Source organism: Psammomys obesus, unplaced genomic scaffold, assembly GCF_907164565.1.
Source record: "Psammomys obesus unplaced genomic scaffold, mPsaObe1.curated_primary_1811, whole genome shotgun sequence".
NCBI classification, from domain to species: Eukaryota; Metazoa; Chordata; class Mammalia; order Rodentia; family Muridae; genus Psammomys; species Psammomys obesus.
The window spans coordinates 642,086-662,859 of record NW_026596039.1 but is presented as its reverse complement, the minus strand read 5'-3'; the positions used below and the strand labels follow the sequence as shown (position 1 = coordinate 662,859).

The 20,774-nt window shown below is 44.4% G+C and overlaps 1 protein-coding gene and 1 long non-coding RNA gene across 3 annotated transcripts; one reads left to right on the top strand and one right to left on the bottom strand.

The window, feature by feature from the left end:
- Nucleotides 1-2,044: 2,044 nt before the first annotated feature.
- Tmem218 (transmembrane protein 218) lies at nucleotides 2,045-14,628 on the bottom strand. Of its 2 annotated transcripts, XM_055622378.1 has the most exons (5): nucleotides 14,555-14,628; nucleotides 13,352-13,469; nucleotides 6,877-6,987; nucleotides 5,982-6,084; nucleotides 2,045-2,749 (listed from the first exon to the last, which is right to left on the bottom strand). In XM_055622378.1, exons 3-5 carry the CDS (start codon nucleotides 6,984-6,986, stop codon nucleotides 2,615-2,617), a joined length of 348 nt encoding a protein of 115 aa, XP_055478353.1. In that variant the 5' UTR covers nucleotide 6,987; nucleotides 13,352-13,469; nucleotides 14,555-14,628; the 3' UTR covers nucleotides 2,045-2,614. The 2 variants fall into 2 exon arrangements, with proteins under 2 accessions (XP_055478353.1, XP_055478352.1); XM_055622377.1 differs by lacking the exon at nucleotides 13,352-13,469 and having other exon boundaries at nucleotides 14,555-14,622.
- On the top strand, nucleotides 4,089-5,493 carry LOC129687792 (uncharacterized). Its single transcript, XR_008721812.1, has 2 exons — nucleotides 4,089-4,184; nucleotides 4,976-5,493. It is a non-coding gene; the product is annotated as an uncharacterized LOC129687792 (long non-coding RNA).
- Nucleotides 14,629-20,774: the final 6,146 nt, after the last annotated feature.

Below are 20,774 nucleotides of genomic sequence, written 5' to 3'. Positions count from 1 at the left end.
TCTCACTAAAAGGATAATTATTCCAGCTATCTCTTTAGTATAGCTAAAATGAACCTGTTGTCCTAGCAGTGATACCTTGGCCAGGTGGTTGACCTGGCCCAACTGGATGTTAGGCCAGGGATTCCATTCTCTTGAGCAACGGTTTACCCTCAATGGGCCTTCACTGTAACAGTCATCCCTCTGAAACAGTAACCCTAAATAATTTATGAACTAGATCAGGGATCAGGGTCCCCAAACATTTCTGCTCTCCTTGGCCTCTAGTTAGACATCTTTGCAGAGGAATGAAAAAGATAGGTTCATGGTCATGAGCCTTTCCAGAGCTGCCTGGCCAGCAAGCTTCTTGGGAGGAGACACATGGCTCTCTGTGCTTCTTGGGGTCTGTGCTCCACCTGGGATGGCTAAGGCACCCCGTAGGAAGGCTCACAGGTACCCAGAAGCTTTCGTGCCCTGAAGAGAATGAGCCTGAACTCCAGACTGCCCCCCTCCCTTTTGGTCTCAGAATGTTCTTATATATGTTTCTCTGTATCTTCCCCATGAGCCCTAGCAGACTAAGAATCAATTTCATTTGAAGGTTTTTGAATAAAACCTCTTCTGGAAACTTTCCCCAAAGTCAAGAAGATAAAGGAGCCAGTTCCAGTGGAGGGACAACTGTAACTCGTCCTCACCGGCCTTGACTCCCAATAGTCACTGGTTCTGGCCTCTTATCGTTAAGGCTGGGCTCCCATGAGGTGGTAGAACTTAGTTTTTCTATGCTCCTACAACAATATCAAGGAGAGATGGGAAAAAGGAGGGTCCCTAACCTCTCAAGTTCTCAACCAAAGGGTCACAAATCCTAGAGTGGTGGCTCTCAACCTGTGGGTTGAGACCCCTGTGGGAGTCAAATGACCTTTTCACAGCGGTCGCATATCAGATATCCTGTATATCAGATATTTATATTACGATTCCTAACAGTAGCAAAATCAGCTATGGAGTAATAATGAAAATAATTTTATGGCTGGAGTCACCACAACATGAGGATTAAAGGGTCACAGTGTTAAGAAGGTTGAGAACCGCTGGTATAGAGGTTCCCTTCTATTGTGAGAGCGAATGGCTTCTGCCACATCTAGGTTTGCCGCTGGCTGCTCTGTGAAACCTAAGAGAGTTCATCACCTTTAAGCCTCCGGATTTTTCTATTTAAAAATAAAAGCAATAATGGTAAGTTGTTTTAAGAACTAGGTCTCAAAGACATTAGTACATTCCAGGCATCTAGCCAGAACTAACTCACCTTCCCAGCTTGTTCTCCTAGCTCTCAGACTAGAAGACCCCTCTTCACACTGTTCTTGAAGGGCAGGTTGGCACTTCCAAAGCAGAAAGAGACTGGGCCCTCCACCCTAATTTCATTTATTGGGAAATTAGACAAATGTAAAATGATACTGTAATGCTGAGAATATATGTTCCTTACTAATTCTGAAGAATTTCCAAGATGAAGACAGAGGCATGCTTGTTGGGGGACATCTGTAATCCCAGTACTCAAGATGGCTAAGGCAGAAGGGTCCAGAATGCAAGCCAGCTCAGGATCCCTAGTGAGACCTTTGAATTAACCAACTAACCAACTGGCCAACAAGATAAAAAGAGCCAGGCCTGATGGGTCAGGCCTAAAATCCCAACTTCTTAGGAAACTCAGGTTGGATGGTAAGTTCAAAGCCTGTCTGGGCTATAGAGAAAGTTCAAGGCCAGCCATGGTAATAGTGCAATTGTTCTTCAAGATAAAAAGTAAACAGTCGGATAGGATGGCAGAATACTTGCTTATCATTTGTGAGGCCCTGGGTTCACTCCCCAGTACTGTCAAAGGGAAACAAAGGGCTTAAACCCAAAGTTGAGCCCAACATGATACTAAATACTTAAATAAGGCACCCAGAGCCCACCACATCCTGGGAGTAAAAGGCCCAAGATACATGCTAGGAAGATATTTAACATTTCCATACTTCCCTTCTAATCTCTGAGCAAACTTAAAGTGTAAATATACAAAAGCTGTAGCCAGGAGTTTGAAAAGACAGCCCTTCGATGGTTGTTTATTGCTTTATTAGGACTTGGGCAAGTGCCACTCACACTGCCTTTACAGAGCTCTGTGGAATTACACATAAGAGATGGTCAGTAAATGCTGCCTAATACATCTTCCAAACTATCCCATTAAAGCAACCTTTTGTGTTTGAATGCCTTTCTCTTCCAAATGGTTCCAAATACCCAACTAAGAACTTACAATTTATACATTATCAAATAGGACCAGTTTCTTCTATTGGACAATAGAACCTAAAACACCTTCTCCCCAGCTCCACTATTGACAGCTTGACTAAACACTTACCCCAAGCAGATCATTGTTACTACTTTTCATTCAAAACAGATAGAAATCCTGAGAACAGGTTCCAAGAAGACAGTTGTATCTGTCTTTAGATGGTGACAATTTATGTCCATCGAGCTATTTTGCTACCAGGTTTCTAAAAGCCAGGGCTCGAGAGGTTTGTCTTAGTGACAAATGGTTATCCTCTGGTCTGAAGACATGAAACTTGTCAAGGCTCCAGAGAGTGCCTTTGAGTCATCCATGATGTCAACATGTCCTATGTTTCCATTACCATGTTCAGCAGGACCGCAGTGGTTTGGCATAGATCGGCTCCAGCACATGATGAGTAAGAAGCAAAAAGAGGCCTCCAAGAAAGACAACACTGAGGAAAGCCAGCAGGACATAGCGGCCGATGAAAAAAGCATCCACAATCTGGAGAGAGAGAATATCAAAATGGAAGCTCCGTCGCTCCAGCGCCCTGCCTGTGTTCTGCCTGAGCTCTGATGCCCACAGTTTCTTTGTAACTTCAGGTAGCATCTTGCCCTGGGTTTCTTCTGCATATGGGTAAGAAAACTTTCAGCTCCCTGAGTAGGAAATATAAGGTTTTCAAAGAAAAAGAGGAGGGGAGAGGGGAGAAAGAAGAAGAAGAAGAGCAACAACAACTAATAATAACAATAAGGTACAGGAAACAAATGGTTCAATTTAGGAGAAAGGATGGCTCTCAGAACGAGATGACTTTGAAGCGTTCATCACAAGCGTTCTGAACCCTAATTGCAAGAGAGCGAGGGAAAGTGGCCACTTATCTCAGACATTAAAACGCTAAAAGGGTATGTAACTTGCCCCATAATACAGTTGGTTGCCTGGTAACCAGTCATACGTGAAGCCCTAATTCCACTGGTCTTTATTAACAAAAACCTGTATCTGGTATTGGCTCTACCCAGATGTCCGCTGTCCACTTCCAAAGAACACAGCTCTATTCTCCCCAAAGCTAAGCAGCTATGCTTAAGTGGGCAGGAAAAGCAGGTTTCATAAACCAAATGAGGGCAGGGCCTAGGTTCACAGAAGCCATGAGGACTCATTTCCTGGAGAGATCCCCAAATCTTGATAAGTAACTGTCACAGCCCAAATAATAGCATAATAATAATAATAATAATAATAATAATAATAATAATAATAATAATAATGATAGCCTAATCCCTAGAACCTGTGAACAAACAGATTGCATGACATAGTGGAGATAGGGTTGTGACCTTAAAGTTGAGAGATTAGTTTGGATTATCCAATCTGAGCAGGCCCAATATAAACAGAGTCTTCAAAAACTGAAGATTTGGATCTCATCTTGGAGGCAAAGGCAGGCAGATCTTCAATGAGTTCCAGACCAGCCAAGGCTATAAAGTGAGACCTTGTCTCAAGGACAAAACAAAACAAAAGAAGCAGAAAAATGGGTTTGGAAAGAGATGTGAGGCAGATGCAGTCAGAGAGATGGCACACTGCTGGCTCTGAAGATTGCCATAGGCAGAAGCCATGGGCCAGGCACTAAGAGCAGCTGCTCTAGCTGGAACAGATCAGGAAGCAAGCATTCTTACAGAACCTCTGGAAAGATGCCTGGGCCTGCCCACCCTTGATTTTAACTCAGGGAGATTGGTAATGGACTGCTAACCCACACGGCTGTAGAATATAAATTTCCGGTAGGAACTATTATGTTGTCAGGAATTTGTTACAGCAGCAACAGCAAGCTAATACCGTGTCGATGCACAAAGTACCTGAACAATCTAAGCAGAGATGCGAGATCCAAAGACATCAAGAAGAAGGCTGCAGCCACCCCAGCTGCTCCGGAGACCACCCCAACAGTCAACTTACAACCAAGGTCAGGTTGATAAAACAGCTTTAACATAACTTTGACCTTGGCTCTGGTACTGAACAAGTCTCTCGCGGGCTACATGTTTGCTCGCTCGACTGTTTCACTTTTTAATTAGCCAATTAGCAGGCCTTGGGTGCAGAAGGCCCAGGCCATGTATTATTGATACAGTATTGAGCCAGGCTGCTGCAGGGGCCAGCTCTCAGAACCTGAAAACGAGAACTCTGATTCTGCTGGCCATGCTGATAAACATATTTTGCTCAATCCCGGTTGTCTCCTGAGTCTGAAACTCATATGACAGAAGGGAGGGAGTGATTTAGAAGCGGTGCTTGCTCTGTGCCTTTTCCAGTAGTCATAGCTGCAGTAATTACAAATATGGCAGCACATATCGCTCTTGTCTCCTAAAAACAAAGACACTGGGGTAAGCTAGACGCAGAGAGAGCTGACACCCAAGGGAATAACTCCTGGAATTTGTGTAGTAAGCATAATTTCCCTTAGAGTTTCCAGAACTAATTTTCTTCCTCTCACCATCATTAGTCCTAGATAGAGCTGGAAGTGTGTTCACTTTACTTCAAAAATTATGTAATTTTGTGGGCAGTATCAAACTGACAATCTGTCAGATCTAGAGGATGGTCTCTAATATTCTATTGGATTCTAACAAGTGTGAATTTTAATTTTTAATTTTAATTTTTGGTTTTGTGACACAGGGTTTCTTTGTGTAGGTCTGGCTGTCCTGAAACTCATTCTGTAGACCAGGCTGGCCTCAAACTCAAAGAGATCCACCTGCCTCTGCCTCCCAGGTGCTGGGATCAAAGATGTCTTCCACCACCGCCTGACAAGTTTGAAGATTTTGTGGAGAGATCTCAGCTTAAACCCTTGCTCTGCTTCTTCCTGGACAGTGTGACCTTGACATGTCACCTGAAACTTACCTTGAAAACAATATTGTAAACTTCATACCACTTAGGCTTTGCCGTGTGGTTTCAATGAGACACTATAAACAAGGCATTTAGCACAGTTCTTAGAATACAGTGATCCTTTAAGAATGTTAGCTATTATCATGGCTTCCTACTTCAAGATTAAAATAGCTATTAGAAGGGAACAGAATGCCACAAGAAGATGTAATGGGACAGAAGAGGTCAGTACCCTTCTCAAAAGTCTATGACCAGCCACACATGATAGAACCAGACCCTAAGTCAGGAATGAACCAGAATAGGTGAGGGCTGCAGAAATGGGTCAGTGAGAGAGGTGACACAAATCTATTTACAGAAGTAGGGGCTGGCAGATGTGGTATAGGAAATAAAGATGACAGAATCATTCACACAGAACTCATTTGTGACTTCACTTTCTGCCTCCCGTGGAAAGGCTCCTCCCAAACACTTTTTTTTTTTTTGATGGAAATGATTCTCTTGATACCACAAGTGGAAAATGGCAAGCTCAGAGGATGGAAAATCATGTCACTTGGCACCCTGAGAACACTACATCGATTTTGACCAGCATCTGAGATTCTGAACCAATGCTACCTGGAGCAGGGAACACCACACTGAGGGCCTATGCCAGTTCCTAGTTCCTAACTCTCTTCTCTTTCCGTCTCTTCAGTAGTAAGTGGCTTCCCATGCTGTCACTCAACTTGATGCACATGGCCCATGACAGAACACCAGGTAAATCATGGCCTGGTGGTGTTGCAGTGGAATTCAGAAAACTCTTTTCCAGGGTAACCCCCCTGGATCCCCATCAGTGTCTAAAGAGGCCACAGGGCAGGATGGAGAAGGCTGAGATCAGGGGCAAAATGAAACCTAATAGCTTTACCTTCATTTCGACCTCTGGGGCTGGGACTTCACTGGCTCGAGGAAAAAGCAACAGAATTATAGTAATGATCAGAGCACCCAGGACGACGAAGACGATGGAGAACCTGCGGACACAAGGATCTGAGAATCAGAGGTGCTGCCAACACTCTACTTTTAACCAGCTGGGCCTGTGCCAGCTCCTCCCTGGGGTCACAGCCACTTAAGGGCCACAAAGTTCTCCATTCCAAAGCCTTGCTTCCCAGACAGGTTAGCATCTGGGCACATTCCTACGTATGTCTGGTCATTCCCAATTCCTAACAATGGGAATTCATAGTTTTCTGCACGAAGTGTGCACACAGACACACATATCCCTCCCATCCCGATAGGCTTTTGTTCTTTTCAGACCAAAACACTTCAGTACTGTAGCTCTGTTTATTACTGACATAACCTTGCCAGAGTGTGTATCCTACCTGCCTCCAAGATTAGGTTATGGCCGGATGCAGAGGACCAGGCCAACTCACTGTGAGCCTCGGTGTCTGTGGGCCCAGGCTAGAGCCTTAGGGACTGGACCAAGCATGTGCCATAAATCTGAACAACTGGACAAGACTACCACCTACAACACCTAAGGGCCTTAATAGCAGCCAAAGCATATGTCCTTGTCCTCTCTGGTCTCCACCCGCTCCCCTCCATCTCCTCCACAGTGAGAAGGGAAAAGCGCACTTCCGTTCTCCTCCCACCTCTGCCTCAGAGCATAAATAACACAGTTAGTGCTTATGATAAGAGGTTAAAATGCAACTCATTCAATCTGCCAGTAATTACAAAAATGATCTTCTGAATTCTAAATGTTTAATGAGCGTCAGCGATTTTTGCCTCTAATTGCTTTTACCTAGGACTCCCGGCTGGAAAGAATGCCTTACCTAGCTATCCCAGAGGCTCTGGATAACAGCACACACAGCAGCAGCACCAACACCCAGATCAGAGCGAGGAGGAACACGCCGGCACCCACTCCCAACACCATGCCAGCCATCCTACGGGACAGAGACCACCATTAGCCGCTGGCTGGCCACCCCGCCCCTCCTGTGTGCACTTACTCTTCAGACAACACAGAAAGCCTGAACTCAATACAAGGAATCTTGATGACCAATATGTCAGGAGGCTCACTCACAATGGGTCTTTAATTTTCTGGAATGTCCAGCCCCAGAGTCCCTTAATGAAAACTGGGAATATAGAACCCAGAGCTTTCTTTATGCAGGAATAGAGGTGGGGGGCCTGGAGGGTTGGAGAGAGGTTGCTTTCTGTTCTCCACGTTGTAATTTCAAATTTGGCCTTTTTGGCTCTATTTTGACTTTACCCCAGCCTACATTAGAAATCCAAGCTCTCTTTCTCTACAAATTCTAACCAAGGACTCTCAAGAAGGCTGCAGAGCCAAGGCAGAAAGCCGAAGCTTCAGTTAAACCCGAGGTACGAACTTGGACTTAGTATGCAATCACAAGGCAGAAATTTTCACTCTGTTGTCAAGTTCCTATTCACAGAAGGAAGACAATGCCCAGCTCATAAGAGAATAGACATCACCCTTTTGGGCACTTATGATTTGCTAAGTATTTAGTCATGGCAATCAGAAAGGTATTACATCTTATCTATATAGGAGGTTGTTAGTGTTGGTTTCCGAGCTGTGGATCACAACAGGAATTCGAATGTTCTCTCAGTTCTGGAGACCACAGGTCTAACCTGGAGGTGTCTGTGGGACCACGTGTCTCCTACAGGATCTGAGAGAAAATGCTTCCTTGAGTCCTGGTTGGTTTCTGGTGGCTCCACGTATTTCCTGGCTTGTGCCTCCACTAACTGTCATCTCTACATGACATCTCCCTTCTCTGTCTTCTGTCTGCTCATTATCACCAGATTTAAGGTCTAATCACCTGGGCAAAGATCCTTTTGTAAAATGAATCACATTTACAGATGCTGAAAGTTAGGGGCTGTTTGTGGAGGGCATTATTCACTCCACTAATGAGGTCTGGAGTTTAATATCTAATGTCCTCAAGTTTGCTTTTCGGGGTCACAGGTAAATCTTAAGAAAACAGATTCTTCCTTAGATTTCTTTTACCTGATGATTTAAATACAATAGAAATGGATTGAGGTACTCCATTGTAAGCTTGTTAGAAAAGAGACTCTAACCATAAACTGGAAAAAAAAATTATTCAATCAACACTGTGCTGTGCCCACCACGGAAAGCATTGTGCTCCTAGTTAGGGTGACAGACGTAAATAAGATACGTATTCCACAAAAGCTTAAGGTCTACTAGACAACCATGTGATGCAAACGGCTATCCACGTGATATTCTTATTTGTAGCTAAAAGCAAAGCATACGGAGAGTCAAGACAGCGAGAAGGCTAAGGGAGCTGCCAGGACTGGCACACCTGGGAAGGAATCAGGGTGGCAGGATGGTAGAGAGGGAGCCCCCACTTGCCTGTCCTCCCTGCAGACCGCTCTGCCCTCATTGGAGCCCCATGGGCGGCATGTGAGTAGCTGCAGCACCGGCAAGTATTTCTCTGTGCTTGCTGTTTCCCCAGGCAGGATTCAACTGTCAGCCCCCAGCGCGGCAGGCGCCTGGTATTTGGTTATTTGTGTGGCTGCCCTGGCCTCTCCTCATGGTTGATACTGTGGCTCATCAGAGAAAGATCCTCCTCAGAGAGACCTTCTCTGACTTCCCATCTACAGCAACTTGTCAGTCTATTTCCTTCAGAGCACTCTTCACCACTGCCATCAACGCCCCAGGCCCTTGCAGGCCAGGCAAATGCTCTCCAACTGATCCACAGCCTCAGCCTCAACAGTTAACATCTACCCATCTGTTTACAAGTTCATTTTCTGTCTCTCTCATTAAGATAGTAAACTCCGGAGGACAGAACCTGTTTTGCCTGCCCTGCTCTCCCCAGTTGTCAGCATAAAGATTATTTGCAGCAAATATTTGTTGGTGCATAAATGAAGCCACGCTGACCAGTCTGCAAAACTCAAGTGATGGGGAGATAAGGCCACGGCAAAGTGTAGAAGGGTGACGGGGAGTGCTGGTTAATATGCTGCACAGGGCTAATGAGGGAAGGGCCTCACCAAACAGTGGAAGTGATTAACAAAATGGAATGTTTAAGACCAGAAGATGTAAAAAGCTAATATTCTAAAGTGCTCTGAATTTAATGCACCCCCAAAGCCTAGTGAATAAGCAGGAACTGGTCTCAAAGTCCTCAGTGGTTCTAATAGGAGATGAAGGCCTAAGAGGGCTCCCCAAGTAAGGCCTCAGCCCATAATGCAGAGAACTAGAATGAAAATTTTATTTTCTATTATACAGCAATAATCATACATAGTAAATGTAAGCACCCCGGACTTGACTGCTGAAAGATTTTCATTCTGGATTTTAAATGAAACAATAAAATAAATGTAAAGTAAAATAAAAGTAGCTCTTTACAAAAGCGACAGAAAAAGCAAAAGAGAGGATGAAAACACTAAATTTGAAAAAGACATGCGAGGCAGACACTAGCAAAGCAAATACAAGGACGGGGAAATGGGGCAGAGACAATAAACACGGAGTTTGGGTCTTGCAGGATGAAAGTCCTGGCGATCTGCTTCACAGTCGTGTAAACACGCTGAGCGCCACCGAACGGCACACTTCAAATGGTTAGGACAGGAAAGTTCATCTTGTGAACTTTTGCCACAAATGGGTGAAACAAAAGGAGATGTAAGTTAGTGCAGCAGTATTAGTAACAAGAAAACGTAGGTAAGGATTTAAAAATACCAGCAAGAACAGTTTTGAAAGAAGTAATTTTGTCAAAGATGTAACCTCCAGAACATATGAACCTACAAAAAACAACAACAACAACAAAAAAAAACTTTCAAATCTTCAAATGTACAGTCAAAGCACACAAGAGCGCTACAATAAATGGCAAACCCAAGTTAGTGGATTTTACTACATTTCAGAAACAGATCAGAGAAAACTATGAGAACAAACGTCCTACAGAGGACAGCTGACTGGCCAATACATGTAAGGGTCCACGGCAATTATATCCAACAATGTGGGCGAGTTTCACAAGTGGGCAGAGTGAAAAGTTCATCGTAGAATCCAGTTATATGATGTTAGAAAACAGGTCCAGCTGCTCTAGGCCACTGTCAGGAGTCTTCACCTTGAGTGCCTGGATGGGGCCTAGGTGATAAAATTGTTTCTTGGTCCGGGTGTTAGTAATCTGGCTTTGTAACTTTGGTAACCTGTATCTAGCTGTACTTTGGGGTTTGTGACATTTTCTGTATGTGTTACCTTTCACTTATTATAAAACCTTTTGTGTGATGACTCAATGGTCATTGGGCAGTTAATGACATCAAGAGGGTTACCTTCTTAAAAAATAAAGTGAAATGTACTCTTTAAAAGGTAGTGATTCTTTATGGCACACACAACACATGTCAGACCACAGAACATGGTGCCTGGGCATTTCATGTTATTAGGGGTTGTCAGGGTGGGGGCGGGATGAAGTGAAGGGGCTGGTGTGACACAGCCTAGTCCTGAGCTAGCTCTTGAACCTAGGTGGTGGTGAATACATAATGGCTTTGCTATTTTCTAAACATCTGAATAGAGTTCAAACATTCATATGTACACATCTAATAAATATGATTAAATGCAACAAATATTTGTAAGATCTTTGTAGCTAAGATTCTACAGGTTTATGCAAAGGCCTTTTAAAAGTACCTGTACAGTGGAATAAAGCAGGCTGTTTAGAAAAGAAACTCATGCTTTCAGATGGGATGGTTTAATTAAAAGATCTCAATTTTTCTTAGCATAAAAATTCAGTGCAATTCTAACCAAAATCCAAAAATATTTTTTTTTAAGGAACGGGGACATGAATCCTAAATTCACACAGGAGAGTAAAAAGCCAAAAACAGCCAACATCACTCTGAGAGCTAGGAATGGCAATGTGCCTTTCTTGTCACCAACTGCCACAGACACATTATGATAGCAAGGTAATTAAAACAGTGTGACAGTGGGACAAAGACACGTGGACCAATAGCACGAAACTGAAAACCCAGGCACAGACCTGTGCATTTGTGAGAACTTCATACGCCCTAGGAAGGAGCTGGCGACACAGCCTAGTGCGTAGAGGGCTTCTTGGTGGTGGTAACATAAACGATTATCTAACCAGAAGACAATAAAACTCGACCTCCTGTACAGCATGTACAGAAGTTGATTTTCAGTGGAAGTAATTCATAATGAAACAGCATATGCTTAAACACGCGAGCGTGCAGGCTGACTACACTAGAATACATAATGAAGTATAGTAGTCAGATGCTCGCACCTAAACTTAGAAGCACCACGAGCGCCGAAGCTCCACGTGCAGGCTCTGCAGGTGTGTTGTGCTGGCAACTCAAATACCACGAGCTGTGCTGCCTTAGTTACGTGATTTTTCTACACTGAGGAACCAGCCTCGTTTAAAGCTCCTAACCACAGATCAGTATAATTTTCCCTTGATTTACATTCCTGGAAATTACACTTTACTGAACTGTGCCAGAAATCTCATCACGTTAACACAAAAAGCCGAGTTAGGTTCTAGGCCCAGATAATTATTAAATGAATATCCTGAAAGACACCGGAAAGTTGCACAAGATGCAGGGTGATTCTTCACTTGAAGACTGCCCCAACATTCTTAGCTCCCTGGTATATTCCAACCAAATCGTCAAATATCCTTTGGGGGCATGTAGTAACCTTGAAAGTTCAAAAAAAAGTTCTAGTAACTCTCATTTAAGGAGACACACATTAGGACATTCTCTGTAATTTCAGTAGCAAAATAGGAGGGAAAAGCTACACACCTAACAAATGGATTTATTATACTCTCACAAAGAATGCTTCAAATGAATGGGCTCGGTCATACATTGACACGACTATGTCTGAAAAGCAGTGCTGCATGACAAAAGCAAGTTGCAAGCCAGGAACAGTGGCCTGTGTCTGTATCCAGCACCTAGGGGACTGGAGCAGAAGGATCTCTAGTTCCAGGCCATCGAGGCCCTCTCTAAAAACAACACAGACACACATAAAAACATAGAAGTAAACAAACAGCTGCCTTTTCTTTTTCCTCTTCCAGGGACGGTGTTTAGAGACACTCAGCATAGCCCATCATTTGACATACGGTCGTAGGCTTTCCTACAACACAGCCTCTAACAAAACTAGGCTGTCTCACACTGCCGACAACAGGACTGATCACCTTTCCACCACGGAGGTTGGGAAATCACCTAAGTCCACATGTGGTATGCACCCAGGCGGACTTCAAGGGGTTCCTGCTGTAAGACCTGAAGTCCTTATGAGATTGACTAAGACAAAAAAAGCATGTCCTCAGCACCGACGGTGATTCCACTGTGTGCTAAGTGTGCCCATGACGGAATCAAGTAGCTTTCCTTACTGACGAGCAGAAAACTGTTGTGAACGTGTTGAAGGCACAGAATCAGAAAGCAAAATACATGTGGAGCTTTTTTAAGTAATAAAAAAAGTTAAAGCTCAAGAAAAAAAAGTAAATAGAAGTTAGCTGTAATGTTGTAGTAAATAATTAATAGATGAGTGCTGGGCTACATATCCTTTATTATCAGTTCTATGATTATCACGGCAGTACTATCTAACCCGCTATCACAAATAATAAGACAGAGACACCCGTTAGATTGTATAACTGCCTTATTTACCTTGGGCCAGGCAGATATTTTCCTCACACTGTCTCAATATCCTCACCATCTCCCACCCCCCATCCAATGCCGTCCACCTTAATCCTCCTCATCTGGGTGATCAGTTAGGGGACTACCACAATTCTCCAGATAAAGAAAGCTTGTCTCAGCCATGGAAACGGGAAGGGGTCAAAAGGGACAACAGAAACAACTAGTGTGACGGGCTGAGCTGATGGGGTTGCCTTGAAGGAAACTCCCTATTCAGGACTAGCTGCACGGTTTTGGATAAGGTGCAATAACCTGAAAGACACGAACAGCCTCTTATCACCTAGAAATCAGGATAAATGGCAGCTGAAGCTGGTAACAGCAGAAACACTGATCTTCTATCCCACAGAAGATGCTGACAGGCTCAGGTGACACTGAGTTACAGGTATGGTACGACTTTTAAGTGACGGGATAAATGGCTCCAAGCCCTTCTAAAATGAGGGTCATTATTTTATAACCAAACTATTGTATTCTAATTTTTTTAAACTGTTGTGTATGTGTGTGCAGGTGCTTGTATATGCCAGAAGAGGGCGTCAGATTTCTGAAACTAGAGTTACAGGCAGTTTTAGACCTGGGAATTGGACTCTGCTCTCTGGAAGAGCAGCAAGTACTCTTAGCAGCTGAGCCATTGCTCCAGCACCAGTGACCTTCTGAACCCCCCGAACCTACCTTCCCAACGCTGCGATTACTGGTGTGTGGACCACTCTGTTTATGCCGTGCTGGGGACAGAACTCTGGACCTCAGGCATCCTAGGACAGCTGAGCCACACCCCAAGCCTCTGGAATAGCTAAATTATTTGTTAGTGAAATTTGATTAAAATTAAAAAAAAAATGTTCATTTACTTAAGAAACAGAATATTATTCAAATATTCTTTGAGAGGTGGTGGCTTAGCCAACACAATTTTAAGAGTAAATTCATTTGAAGTAAATAACCTAGAGTAGGAAAAACAATCTGTATAAGTGTAAACACCTTAGGTAGCAGCTGACAAGAGCAGACGAGGCCAGGTGTTCCGTGTTTTGTTTTTTTCCTCCCTGTGATGGAGGCTGTGAGGCTCTTCCTAAAGTCTCTCCAGACCCTTTGGAATGTATGTGTCTTGCACTCTTCATCTAAGGTTGGTTCTACCTGCCCTTTCACCCAGTTCCCAGGGAAAACGGAAAGTCCTGCAGCTAGGGCTAACTGGATGAAAAATACTGTGATCACCGCCAGGCTGAGGATCTTCGTTTTTCAAGACAGAGTTTCTCTGTGTGGCCTTAGCTTTCCTGGAACGAGCTCTGTAGACCAGGCTGGCCTCAAACTCAGAGAACTGCGGCCTCCGCCCCCAGAGTACTGGGACTAAATAAAGATCACCTCCACCACACTCAGCTCTCTTTTTAACGGTCTTTATTACTTAATTCCAAGAAGGTGTGATAGGTAGCCTGGTGTGGTAGTAGACACCTGTCATCCTAGGCTCACAAGTTTGAGGCCAGCCTGGGATATTTAACAAGACCCATTCAAAACGACAACAAACCGAAGGAGTGAGCGAGCACTCCCACTTTTTTTTCTTTTTCTTTCTTTCTTTCTACTTAAAACTTCAGGCTCGTTTGGGTTTTAAAACATTATGCTAATGCCACCATCTTTGTTGGTCAATCACATGCAAGTCTGGGGAAAATCGGTTTCCACGCCCCCTAAAGACCACGGAGGTGCCACCTGACAGTAGAGACAGAGCATCCCTGTCCTACCCTTTTTCCTGGGCAGGCGGAGCACACGTCAGCTCCCAGCAGCGCAGGGGGACACCGGGATCTGGGCAGTAGTCCCCGGTCGGCAGCCAGGTGGCAGGAGGTGACCCGCGCGACCCCCACCCTCCGGCCTCCGCCACCAGCCTCCAGTCCTCACCTGGCTCCCGGGTTCCTCACCCAGCCTCACACCTCGCTCTCTGTCCCCATCAAGGGGGTCGGGGGAGAGGGCGGTGGCTCGTGTCTACTTTGGGCGAATCACAAGTAGGGTTTCAGCCACAAAATTTGTGATAGACCAATCAGAGACGCTCTTTTACACTTAGCGGCTTCCTCACTAGCTGACACTTGCTGGGGCGCCAGACAACGCAAAGCCCGGTGGGTGGTGAGCACGTCAATCTCCGCTGTGCCCTCCGATTGGTCAGTTACGCACTGTCCCCTGTTTCGATTGGATAGCGGCGCTTGTCAATCACACCTTCTTACCCACTAAACCCTCAGACAACAACACAAGGAGGGTTTAGTCGCTCCTGGCTCTGTGTAGCGGGGAGGCGGTGTAGCGGAGACCTGTTCCGCGGTCTGGACACCAGCGCCTGTCCCGCCATCTGATGACCAGCCAGTCCCCAATCCTGGGGGTGGGGTAGGGTTGTGGGGGCAGTTCAGATCGGCTTGGCCCCTTAGGGCCCCCATCATCCCTTCTGAGTTGAGTCCAGAACGCCGGTTGGAATAACATCCTTACGCAGCCTTACTTTATTGGTCACATGTACCCAAGCAAAGACCAGTGGAACCAAGAGACAACTGGGGAAGAGGCCCGAGGTCAAGTAAACCCTTATCATTATTGTCAAAATATCAAGGCAACTGGTCCACACTTGCAGAAGAGTGCTCTTCCCTAACTGCTAAACGGAATTTGTTAAGATTTTGTGTCCGGGCTGTAGGGTCTTGGATCAAATCATCAGGCTAGTGAAAGGAAATAGGTCAAAGTCTGCATTCTTCACTGTGGAAGCACCAGGGGACAACCGGTGTCAACCGAAAGTAATGCCAATTTGCAAACTGAGGTTCTTAAAGCTGGGCCCTTAGACAAAATATGGAAACACTGGGCAGAAAACTGGCCTGAATCTGATTTTGTGCGTTCTTTCTCTCTCCCTCTCCCCTCCCCCTCCTCCTCATCCCTCCCCTTCTTTTCTCTCTCTCTTTTCCCTTCTCTCCCTCCCCCTTTTCCTCCCTTTCCCCCTTTCTTCAGTCACGAGTCTTACTATATAGCCCTGGTTGTCCTGGAACTCATTATGTAGACCAAGCTGGCCTGGAACTCACAGATCTACCTGCCTCTGCCTCCCTAGTGCTGGGATTAAACATATGGGCCACTTAGCCTGGCTTTTAGTGCACCCTATTTCTGAATTACTGCGTTGTGAATGCAGTGGAGGCTGACTGACTTTTATTGAGTGCAGGAATCTACTGTTTCTTACCTATTATTTAGGAGGTAAGGGAGGCTTAGCAGATAGACAAGAAATAAAATGTGACTCTCGTGTCTTAATGAGTTTTGTATGGTTTTGTAGTGCCAGGCCAGCAACACAAGGTGTAACAAGGGGCCAAACCTTAATGTATAGTCAGCTACCCTGGAGGATAGCAATGCTCCACACTTCCCTAAAGGTCAGAAGAGGTTGTCCCAAAGTTTCCACCCCTTTTCTGCTGTCTGTCTAACTGTGAACCCATCTAAGGTAATTAACCCGTGGTGAGGTCGGAGCTTCCAGGATGCCGTCACTTTCTCTAAAGCCCATCAGTGCTGGCCACCGCTCCTCTGGGGAACTATAGATCCAAACCATAAAGAGCAAGTCCTTTTGTTAAACAGTCTTCTTTTCTCCCAAGCGGACAAATAGAAGCAAAATAACAAGAAGCAATGTTCACTTGTCTTTCTCAAATGTGTAAAATCATTCTGCTGTTGTTAGAGATGAGGGGGGGAAAGTAAGCCAGTAGGTATGTTGGGTTTGTGAATGCTATGATCTCCTGGGGACATAAAAAGTTTTCTTGTATATTTTATAGTTATTAAAATGTTTTCTGGGTCAGGTATGGTAAACACCTGTAATCCTAGCATTTAAAAAGCAGATGCAGGTGCTGGAGAGATGGCTCAGTGGTTAAGAGCACCGGGTTCAATTCCCAACACCCACATGGCAGCTTACAACTGTTTACAACTCCAGTTCCATGAGATCTGACACCTTCACACTAATGTACATAAAATAAAGTTAAATAAATTATTCGAAAGGCTGATGCAGGAGGATCACCATAAATTCAAGGTTGACTTAGGTAATCCTATAATAGCATCTTCAACTTCATGACCTTTTTTGGGGTGATGCCTAAGACCATTGGAAAACACAAAATATTTACATTATGATTCATAACAGTAGCAAAATTACAGTTATGAAGTAGCAACAAAAATAATTTTGTGCTTGGGGGTCACCACAACATGAACTGTATTAAAGAGTTGAAGCATTAGGAAAGTTGAGAAACACTGAACTTTTTCTCGAAAACAAACAAAGCTGGGTGTGGTAACACCTTGAATCCCAGCACTCAGAGTAGAGGCAGAAGCAGGTGAGTTTGAGGCAGCCTGGTCTACAGAGCAAGTTCTAGGACAGCCAAAGCTACACAGAGAAGAAATCCTGTCTCAAACAAAAGCCCCTGCCCCCAACCAAAACCTTTCCCACTTGAGAGTCATGGCTCTGTTTTGTGTGTACATTTTCTCAAAATAAAAGTACTTTGTTACATGGAGTTCAGACTGGCTATAAGTGAAGACTGTCACACAGGTTCCATTTGTTTTTATGTTGGCTGTGCTTATTCTCCACAATAACAAAAGCTAACTACGAGGTTATAACCTAAAGTACTTACTCCTGGGAACTTTAAGAAAAAGTTGATTCTTGTTACCTTGGATGTCTCCAGTAAGGCCGTCTGTAATTGTTAATGCGTGGCACCTTTTAAAATGTGCCCTAACAGTAGTGCCATATACCTATAGCATAAACACTAAGGAAGCTGAGTCAGAAGGGTCTCAAGTTTGAGAGCAGCCTGAGTTACATAGCAAGTATGAGGCCAGCAAGGACTTCATGCTAAGACACCAACTCAATAAAACAACTACAAAAAGAGATACTTATACTGAATCGGGTCCATCTGCTTATTGGGACCGAATAAACCTTAGAAGTCATGCAGTATTATTTTATCTCAGATTGGTAGAGATTAGGTTACTTCTTATCTAAAAAAATCATACATTCAGTGGGCAGAGAAAGTTCTACAAGTCTGTTCTATCAGTACAACATTTCTTCCACCTATGCATTTTTCTCTTCTCAGGCAGAGTCCGCCTTACTTAGGATGAAGCTGGTGTTCTCTAAACTGGAAGCATAGAAAGTTCATAAAAACTTTCGTAATTGTTATTCCATGTCTCATTAACCCTAATATTGTGTGGCACATTTCAGTCAATATGTTAGACATTTATACTTTACTTCAGTAATTTGAGTTGCCTTCTCTTTTCTATCCCCCCCCCCCTCAGTTTTCAAAAAGGATGTAGCAACTGTTAATCAACTTTCCAAGACTGTGACAAAAGAGTAAGATAACTTCAAACTGAGGCTGGAGAGATGGCTCAGCAGTTAAGAGAACTGGCTGCTCTTCCAAAGGACCTGGGTTCAATTCCCAACAACCACATGGCAGCTCACAACTGTCTATAACTCCTGTTCCAGGAACATGCAGACAAAATACAATGTACATAAAATAAGAACTTAATTAAAAAAAAAAAAGCTAACTTCAAACGAAGAAACCTTTATTTTGGCTCACAGTTTCAGACGTTACAGCCTATCTTTGGTTGGTTGGGGGCCAATTACCACACGGTGGTAATTGTGTGACAGAGAAGAGCTTACTGGGTTGCTTCTGGGAAACAGCGAAAGAGAAAGGCACTGGGCCCCATAGCCTCTTCAAGGGCACACTCCTCAGCCCCCAGTGACTCAACTTTCTTCTCCTCAGCTCTGTGTCCTAAAGCCTCCCAACAACACCATGGTTTGCAGAGCACATGGGCCTTTTAGGGACACTTGTCTGAACCATAGCAGCTGTCATGAAAAACTTAATTCTCACATCGTCTCTTTAAAAAGCATTTTGGTCCTTCCTCTTTGAACCGTGGAATTCAGAGGAGCAGGACTTCTAGTCCAGCCGAAGGTTGTTAAGGGGGGTAAGGATGACTGGGGGAGCTCAGAACACACAGCGTTAGCTCCGGGCTCCGTATGTAGGCTATATATATGGAAGGCAGAAGGGGTGTCCACCAGCCCACTAGAATCGTGTGGTTTAATGCTGCAGGTGTGGGATAACTGTAGCTTTTATACAATTTGAAAGGAAAACCATGAAAACCCCAGAAGCATATGAAGTTATAGATGCTTGGGAGGGGAGACCACTCAGATGGGCAGGGGTGGAGACTGTCTCTCCCCCAGTTTGTTAGGACTTGCTGACGCCAAGTGGGAGCTCCATGCATGCAAACACCCGCCCACCATGTTTTACCCTCTGCTACTGAGAGGTGATAAAAATTCATCAGACTCACAGAATGGTTGAACTCAGATGGTGATAAAATCCCAGTATAATTCTCTCCAAAGAATGTTCTGATTAATAGAAACTGCAGAGGAACTAATTTTATGAAAATAGCAAATGGGATTGTTTCAGCTGAAGGGAGCCGAGAGAGCTGGTGCTGACGCCAAGCAGGAAGATGCAAACAATCCCATTGTGCGGTGCTGACAGCTCCAATCCTGCCGCTTATTTATTAAATGTCTTTCTGCTTGTAAATTATTAAGCTTGGATTTGGGGAGATGTGGGAGCTGACAGAGTAAGACAATAGAACAGAAAGCAGACCTGGATCCCTTCCTTCAGCATTATTTCAGCATTGTGTTTTGTGAAAAGCCTTTCCCCCATCTCTCCCACCACCCCTGTTGGAGAAGGAGGATGATTCTCTTTTCGGGGAGCTCTGAAACGGGTGAGACAAGGAACATGCTTTTGATTTAGGAATTATTTTCTAGTCTTTACAAATTGGAAGGGATTTCAGCGAAAATCCAACCTGTTGGCTCAACAACTGGGGAGCAGATATTTTGTCTATTCTTTGAAAGGGTTGTTTTTGCCCAGACAAAGGAGAGCTTGGCCAGCTTTAACATTAGGAAGCACCAAATTATTTTAGGACACAAAGCTGTCATATCTAGTTTGCTTGTCTTATATGTGTGAAGGCCTATCTTACTGGGAGAGAGCTCCAAGGTTTATTTCTTAGAGCAGGAAAAGGCAGTGGTCAGGGAAGAAGTTGAGTTCTGATGATGCTCATATTCATTTGAGAAACTGACATATGGTAAAGAGGGAAGTAGTCAACTTGTGTGACTCTTGGGTTCAGCTTGTACCCTCCTTTTAGACAATGTAATGGAGGGGCCTGGCTATGTGTCTTGGCCAGATACCTTCTACTTACCTCTCAGGCCAACTGACATCACGTACATCAGTTAGCTGCTTGTGGTGGTTTGAATAAACTCGTGTGTTTTTTAATGTTTGACCCCTGGAAAGTGGCGCTATTAGGAGGTGTGGCCTTGTTGGAGGAAGTGTGTCAATGTGGTATCGGGCTTTGAGGTCTCATATGCTCAAGCCACACCCAGTGTGACACACAGTCTCCTCCTGCAGCCTTCAGATGGAGATGTAGAACTCTCAGTTTCTTCTCTGGCACCATGTGTGCCTATACACTGCCATGCTTTCCGGCATGATGGTAATGAACTAAACCTCTGAAACTGTAAGGCAGCTTCAATTCATAGCATGGTCATGTTGTCCCTTCACAGCAATGAAACCCTAGGACACTGTCTAAGCAGCAGCATTCATTCTTCATGGCATTCACTTACTGTTACTGTATACTTGTACTGGCTTAGAAAGTGAGAGTAAAAAATGAACAACATAGTTTTGCTGTGATAGAGCTCTCATTTTAGTAGGCAGAGCCAGGTAATCAGCAAATAAACACACAGCTGATGGTTTTAAGTGACACGAAGATACAAGGTGGAGCCAAGGGGCACTGCGTGAAAGCACATGGTAGATGGGAAACACTGTTTTATAGATGCCAGCCAAGGAAGACTCCTCTGATGAAGTAAAAACCTGATGAAAGAGAGCAGAAAAGCTGTCTGGGGAAGACCTAAGGGCTAAGCAAACATGGGAGGCCCATAGAGGAGAGGGTGATGGGGGTTCCTGTAGAGGGGGGCTTACGGTCATGAAAAAGTTGAACGTTTTTCTTAACCTCTGAGCCATCTCTCCAGCCCCAAGTTGAACTTTTTCTGAATCAGATGGGAGACTGGAGTAGTGTTGAGCTGGCAAATGACATGATGTGACTGTCACATACGACCCCTGGAAGGCTTGTG